Here is an 8,009-nt window from a genome sequence, read left to right on the forward strand (position 1 = left end):
GGAGGAAATCTCTCAAGCAGATATTAATATGTCAATAAAAGCAGGATGGAAGAGTTGAAGTTAATTATGCAGCGGAGAGAATCAACTGAAGTGTGCACATTCAGGTTTCAAATATTAAGTAGAGTTCCACATGAACATTGTTTTATTTCCCTCTCGTAGTCAAAATGCCACAACACACTAGCTTGCCTGACAGATGACATGTTCTTTTCTTGTTTCGAATTCAGGAACTGGTTTGCAAATCTGGTTCAGATTTGGACTTTGTTCACTGAAGGTTGCCAGGCACAGCATGTGGCAGAGCAGTGGAAAGTGGCCAGTGATTGAAACACCATCTAATGCCCACTCTTAACCCCTATTAACACACTCCAGTTTGTGGCTACAAGTTAGTTCTAGTCATGATGATTGTCAAAAATTTATGAAAAACATGACAGTTATTTTCACCACCCCCACTACACGACATCAAGGGACACAATTCCTCTTCATGATTATATCGTTGCTCTATGTTCATCATGAATGTAAATTGGGTGACTATTCTATCTCAGTCTTAAATTGAAAAGAAGAATTTGCACATGTCGCTTACTTAATTAATAACAATTAGAAAAGTTTGAACAGATCTCTATCCTAGTACACAGCATACTTTTGTTACTCCATTTGTCTTACAGTTTGCTTGCTGAATATCTCAGAACTTAAACTATATTTTTTGAATTCATAGGAATAAGGTCTCTTGAGCTTGCTCCATTGTATCACATCATGATGCATTTCTCTCTTAACTCCATTTATCCATTTACTGTGAATACACTAGCGTAACATAAATGGCAGTCTTGAAGTTCTGAATGAACCCAACAGACTTCAACTTCAGAACCTCCAATGGACGACATTTTTTGGAAAAACGTCTGTCGCCAGATTTCACACCCATCGGACGTAGCTCGGATTTGAAAAGTGCAGCAATAGATATTTCCTGACATAAACAGTCAGTGATTATCACAAAAAAACCCAGCTTGTCTGTTCCAAAGTGACCCACCTTCGAAAAAAAAGTCACCATTACCACACCACATCATAGGGCTGTGCTCACATGAGTGAGAGAGAGAGAGACAGCTGGTGATTGTTTAACCAGCATGTCAGGCACGGGGAGAAGTCGATAAGGACAAACCCTCATGGTCAACACAAATGTTTATTTCCTCTTTCAATATCACCTTGCTCTTCCTTAGAACAATTGAAACTTTAAAAGGCCAAGTGAGCAGATGAGAGCATCAGCCTTCAAACATTTCAGCTCCCTCAAAATGAAACGGGACAAACCTGTGACCAAATATATAAAACATCTTGCACATCGTGGAAGAATGTGCGAGTGAGTGAGTGTTGGATGGTGTAGAGGAATATGAAGAATAAGTAATCAGGGGATTGGAATTTGTTGTGTGTGAAAAAGCAAGGATAGTACATACCATTTTTATTCTGAGTAGTATGACGGAAATCTGACTGCTTCGGCAAGCTGACTGACCGGAAACAACAGTCAAATCTATAAGATAAGTGAAAACATCATGAGAGACAAAACCAAATTCAACATATAAAGAGAAAGACTGCCATAAAAAAATTAAATACTGGACCAAAAAAGATAAAATGCTGACTTCAGTGTAGTTACATGTGTCCATGATCTGTTTGCTCTTCTGATATCATGTTGCTCTTGTTCAGAAAACACAACTTTAAAATCCTAACTGAGCCAACACGGACGTCAGGATTCAGACTTTTTAGGCCACTCAAAATAAAAATCAACAAAGCTTTCACATCAATATATGAATAAAAATCACTCTACACACCCTGGAAGCACTGTCTCAGAATCTAAAGGGAGTAACCCAGAGTCAAAGCAAGCGAGGCTGCCTTCATGCAGGATCGGTTCACCAAGAGCAGTCTCTGGCATTAATACAGGGTAATGGGCTCTGCCAGATGGACACCTGAGGCAGTCAGCTTCTCAGAATCCACACCTCTGCAGTCCAGTGAGTGGGACACAGTCAGCCCAGTGGGAGACCGAACCCGGTGTGGGGAGTGGGGAGAAAACAGCTGGGAAACTGTAGAGACATCAGTTAGATGTCGGGTCACCTATTGCTCAGTCTGTCAAGGTCGCAAAAGGGGGCTGCCACATCAGTCCTCATTGTGCTCAAAGATATTACACTGAGAACTGTCTGACTCCAGGGTCAGGCTGCTGTCATTGATGCAAGGCTGACAACTACTACTTTTCACAGGTGTCATGGACCGCTGCTGTTTTAATCTCGTCGGATACGGGAGGCACGGTGGCTCAGTGATTAGCACTGCAGCCTCACAGTGTCAGGAACCCGGGCTCGATTCCAGGCTCAGGCTGACTGTGTGGAGTTTGCATATTCTCCCCGTGTCTGCATGGGCTTCCCCTGGGTGCTCCCACAGTCCAAAGATGTGTCGGCTAGGTGGATCGGCCATGCTAATTTGCCCGTAGTGTTGAAGGGTGTGTGGGTGAAAGGAAGATGGGTCTGGGTGGGATGCTTCAAGGGGCGGTTTGGACTTGTTGGGCTGAAGGGCCTGTTTCCACACCGTAGGGAATCTAATCTAATTTAATATGTCACAGATGAGTATGAGCAAATGGAACAAAGGAGCAGGAATATTTCCAAGATAACAAAGTGTGGGGCTGGATGAACACAGCAGGCCAAGCAGCTGCAGTTCCCTGCTGTGTTCATCCAGCTCCACACTTTGTTAGAGATAATGGGAACTGCAGATGCTGGAGATTCCAAGATAATAAAATGTGAGGCTGGATGAACACAGCAGGCCAAGCAGCATCTCAGGAGCACAAAAGCTGACGTTTCGGGCCTAGACCCTTCATCAGAGAGGGGGATGGGGGGAGGGAACTGGAATAAATAGGGAGAGAGGGGGAGGCGGACCGAAGATGGAGAGCAAAGAAGATAGGTGGAGAGGGTGTAGGTGGGGAGGTAGGGAGGGGATAGGTCAGTCCAGGGAAGACGGACAGGTCAAGGAGGTGGGATGAGGTTAGTAGGTAGCTGGGGGTGCGGCTGGGGGTGGGAGGAAGGGATGGGTGAGAGGAAGAACCGGTTAGGGAGGCAGAGACAGGTTGGACTGGTTTTGGGATGCAGTGGGTGGGGGGGAAGAGCTGGGCTGGTTGTGTGGTGCAGTGGGGGGAGGGGATGAACTGGGCTGGTTTAGGGATGCAGTGGGGGAAGGGGAGATTTTGAAACTGGTGAAGTCCACATTGATACCATATGGCTGCAGGGTTCCCAGGCGGAATATGAGTTGCTGTTCCTGCAACCTTCGGGTGGCATCATTGTGGCAGTGCAGGAGGCCCATGATGGACATGTCATCAAGAGAATGGGAGGGGGAGTGGAAATGGTTTGCGACTGGGAGGTGCAGTTGTTTGTTGCGAACTGAGCGGAGGTGTTCTGCAAAGCGGTCCCCAAGCCTCCGCTTGGTTTCCCCAATGTAGAGAAAGCCGCACCGGGTACAGTGGATGCAGTATACCACATTGGCAGATGTGCAGGTGAACCTCTGCTTAATGTGGAATGTCATCTTGGGGCCTGGGATGGGGGTGAGGGAGGAGGTGTGGGGACAAGTGTAGCATTTCCTGCGGTTGCAGGGGAAGGTGCCGGGTGTGGTGGGGTTGGAGGGCAGTGTGGAGCGAACAAGGGAGTCACGGAGAGAGTGGTCTCTCCGGAAAGCAGACAGGGGTGGGGATGGAAAAATGTCTTGGGTGGTGGGGTCGGATTGTAAATGGCGGAAGTGTCGGAGGATAATGCGTTGTATCCGGAGGTTGGTAGGGTGGTGTGTGAGAACGAGGGGGATCCTCTTGGGGCGGTTGTGGCGGGGGCGGGGTGTGAGGGATGTGTCGCGGGAAATGCGGGAGACGCGGTCAAGGGCGTTCTCAATCACCGTGGGGGGGAAGTTGCGGTCCTTAAAGAACTTGGACATCTGGGATGTGCGGGAGTGGAATGTCTTATCGTGGGAGCAGATGCGGCGGAGGCGGAGGAATTGGGAATAGGGGATGGAGTTTTTGCAGGAGGGTGGGTGGGAGGAGGTGTATTCTAGGTAGCTGTGGGAGTCGGTGGGCTTGAAATGGACATCAGTTACAAGCTGGTTGCCTGAGATGGAGACTGAGAGGTCCAGGAAGGTGAGGGATGTGCTGGAGATGGCCCAGGTGAACTGAAGGTTGGGGTGGAAGGTGTTGGTGAAGTGGATGAACTGTTCGAGCTCCTCTGGGGAGCAAGAGGCGGCGCCGATACAGTCATCAATGTACCGGAGGAAGAGGTGGGGTTTGGGGCCTGTGTAGGTGCGGAAGATGGACTGTTCCACGTAACCTACAAAGAGGCAGGCATAGCTGGGGCCCATGCGGGTGCCCATGGCCACCCCCTTAGTCTGTAGGAAGTGGGAGGAGTCAAAAGAGAAGTTGTTGAGTGTGAGGACGAGTTCCGCTAGGCGGATGAGAGTGTCGGTGGAGGGGGCCTGGTCGGGCCTGTGGGACAGGAAGAAGCGGAGGGCCTTGAGGCCATCTCCATGCGGAATGCAGGTGTACAGGGACTGGACGTCCATGGTGAATATGAGGTGTTGGGGGCCAGGGAATTGGAAGTCCTGGAGGAGGTGGAGGGCGTGGGTGGTGTCACGGACATAGGTGGGGAGTTCCTGGACCAAAGGGGAGAAAATGGAGTCCAGATAGGTGGAGATGAGTTCGGTGGGGCAGGAGCAGGCTGAGACGATGGGTCGACCAGGGCAGGCAGGTTTGTGGATTTTGGGAAGGAGATAGAAACGGGCTGTGCGGGGTTGGGGAACAATGAGGTTGGAGGCTGTGGGTGGGAGGTCCCCTGAGGTGATGAGGTCATGAATGGTGTTGGAGATGATGGTTTGGTGCTCGGGTGTGGGGTCATGATCGAGGAGGCGGTAGGAGGTGGTGTCGGAGAGTTGGCGTCTGGCCTCGGCGATGTAGAGGTCAGTTCACCTTCAGTTCACCTGGGCCATCTCCAGCACATCCCTCACCTTCCTGGACCTCTCAGTCTCCATCTCAGGCAACCAGCTTGTAACTGATGTCCATTTCAAGCCCACCGACTCCCACAGCTACCTAGAATACACCTCCTCCCACCCACCCTCCTGCAAAAACTCCATCCCCTATTCCCAATTCCTCCGCCTCCGCCGCATCTGCTCCCACGATAAGACATTCCACTCCCGCACATCCCAGATGTCCAAGTTCTTTAAGGACCGCAACTTCCCCCCCACGGTGATTGAGAACGCCCTTGACCGCGTCTCCCGCATTTCCCGCGACACATCCCTCACACCCCGCCCCCGCCACAACCGCCCCAAGAGGATCCCCCTCGTTCTCACACACCACCCTACCAACCTCCGGATACAACGCATTATCCTCCGACACTTCCGCCATTTACAATCCGACCCCACCACCCAAGACATTTTTCCATCCCCACCCCTGTCTGCTTTCCGGAGAGACCACTCTCTCCGTGACTCCCTTGTTCGCTCCACACTGCCCTCCAACCCCACCACACCCGGCACCTTCCCCTGCAACCGCAGGAAATGCTACACTTGTCCCCACACCTCCTCCCTCACCCCCATCCCAGGCCCCAAGATGACATTCCACATTAAGCAGAGGTTCACCTGCACATCTGCCAATGTGGTATACTGCATCCACTGTACCCGGTGCGGCTTTCTCTACATTGGGGAAACCAAGCGGAGGCTTGGGGACCGCTTTGCAGAACACCTCCGCTCAGTTCGCAACAAACAACTGCACCTCCCAGTCGCAAACCATTTCCACTCCCCCTCCCATTCTCTTGATGACATGTCCATCATGGGCCTCCTGCACTGCCACAATGATGCCACCCGAAGGTTGCAGGAACAGCAACTCATATTCCGCCTGGGAACCCTGCAGCCATATGGTATCAATGTGGACTTCACCAGTTTCAAAATCTCCCCTTCCCCCACTGCATCCCTAAACCAGCCCAGTTCATCCCCTCCCCCCACTGCACCACACAACCAGCCCAGCTCTTCCCCCCCACCCACTGCATCCCAAAACCAGTCCAACCTGTCTCTGCCTCCCTAACCGGTTCTTCCTCTCACCCATCCCTTCCTCCCACCCCCAGCCGCACCCCCAGCTACCTACTAACCTCATCCCACCTCCTTGACCTGTCCGTCTTCCCTGGACTGACCTATCCCCTCCCTACCTCCCCACCTACACCCTCTCCACCTATCTTCTTTGCTCTCCATCTTCGGTCCGCCTCCCCCTCTCTCCCTATTTATTCCAGTTCCCTCCCCCCATCCCCCTCTCTGATGAAGGGTCTAGGCCCGAAACGTCAGCTTTTGTGCTCCTGAGATGCTGCTTGGCCTGCTGTGTTCATCCAGCCTCACATTTTATTATCCACACTTTGTTATCTTGGATTCTCCAGCATCTGTAGTTCCCATTGTCTCTAAAGGCAAATTTCCATGTGAGGTCTGGAATAAGTGAGTCGATGCCTGACTGAACACAGGGAGACAAGGAACTGGATTGAAGCTTGTGCTTTGTGAAAAATTAATGATAACTCATACCTTTCAGAATCAAAGTGGGTTGGAGTCTGAGGAATGAGAAAGGTGAAGTATCGTCAAACCTAAAAGACAAATGAAAACACCATAAAAGTAAAAACCAAATTCAACATGAAAAGAGAAAGAGTACGATCACACTTAAATACAAGACCAAAAAATATGCTGACTTCAGCCTCATTACATATGTCAAATATTCATTTGCGCCTTCACTGTCTACTTGGTCTTCCTTCAACAATTTAACATTTTAACTTGTCAACTGAGCAGCCAGGACATCACCCTTCAGATACTTCAGTTCAAAATGAAACTCAACAAAGCTTTGCTCTAATCCAACACCTTGAACATCTGGAATGATTTCCCAAAGGGCCTTTTTCATCTAAATACTATTTTTTGGCTGCTGTAATGTAGGAAAGGCACTGGTTAATGTGCAGAAAGCACGTTTTCATGAATAACAATTGGTAATGATTAGCTTTTCCATTGAAATAACATTCACTGAGGGATAAATAGTAGATGATTTATACGGGAGAATTCCATTCTTGTTTTTTTTGCGAATTGTTGTGATAATGGGATCTTGCGGTCATCCGAGATGAACATTTTTCCTGCTAATATCACCTTCAGCAAAGACCAGAAGAAACATTTTCCTCCATCAAAGAGCGGACACAAAAATGTGGCCAATATAATTTTGGTTTTGGCAAGTACTGGAACCATTGCGACCCACAACATACACGCATTAATTCAATCGGGTTACCCCAAATTCACATCATTTTTCCAGTTTTCCCGTCTTTGAAATTCGTACTAAAATCCAATTTCTTTACAAATAGTGTCCAGTATATATTGAATTCAAATTACCTCAAAACTCTTCTCACAACCAAGAGTGATACCACAAAGGTATTGCTCCTTTCCCTCCGCTTCAATTAGTGTTAGTTCTAATTACACTGATGAGGGAGAGAAAAGAAATAAGCGATTCGCACTTGAAACTGCAGAGCTACAAGTCTGCAATGTTCACCTCACGTTGTCTCAACATGAAGTGAAGACACACAGCAGTTATTGTTTATTCTTGTTTGTGTTTATGACATCACAGGCAAACCATTGTGATGTCACTGGGCTTATTCTTTTTTAAAAGAAAACCTTCCCGAGAAAGAACACAAAACCTGTTCCAGCAGTTACCTGCTGTTTTCCACTTCATCTCCGTGTACGCGGTTGTCATGTGGGGAGGGCTTGTTTGTAAACGTGGGCATCATAACATGGATGCAGTTTCCCATCTTCACCATCTTCCCTTAACAGCCTTCCTGGGATATTGCCCATGGGGGTGAAGGCACCAGGAGGCCTGCCCACATGTGACCAATCCGTCTATTAATTTATTTGGTGGCCAGACTGGCTGATCAGCTGTCAAGAGGATGGATGGTCTCATCTGTCCTGAAAGTCCCTTAAAAACATCCCTGAGGTTAATTTAACCTTTATATTCACCTTCG

General features: G+C 48.8%; 1 protein-coding gene across 1 annotated transcript in view; it reads right to left on the reverse strand.

Moving 5' to 3' along the window:
* The window catches only part of LOC132207790 (ral guanine nucleotide dissociation stimulator-like 1), a 60,686-nt gene extending 52,695 nt beyond the window's left edge, over nucleotides 1-7,991 (reverse strand). Inside the window, exons 1-3 of the mRNA XM_059643650.1 lie at nucleotides 7,705-7,991; nucleotides 6,547-6,605; nucleotides 1,437-1,510 (exon numbers count right to left, since the gene is read on the reverse strand). Of these exons, the coding sequence (XP_059499633.1) occupies nucleotides 1,437-1,510; nucleotides 6,547-6,605; nucleotides 7,705-7,808 (237 nt within the window). The 5' untranslated portion in view covers nucleotides 7,809-7,991. The remainder of the gene's footprint in view (nucleotides 1-1,436; nucleotides 1,511-6,546; nucleotides 6,606-7,704) is intronic.
* Nucleotides 7,992-8,009: the final 18 nt, after the last annotated feature.

The sequence above is a fragment of the Stegostoma tigrinum genome, unplaced genomic scaffold (assembly GCF_030684315.1).
Source record: "Stegostoma tigrinum isolate sSteTig4 unplaced genomic scaffold, sSteTig4.hap1 scaffold_158, whole genome shotgun sequence".
NCBI lineage: Eukaryota > Metazoa > Chordata > Chondrichthyes > Orectolobiformes > Stegostomatidae > Stegostoma > Stegostoma tigrinum.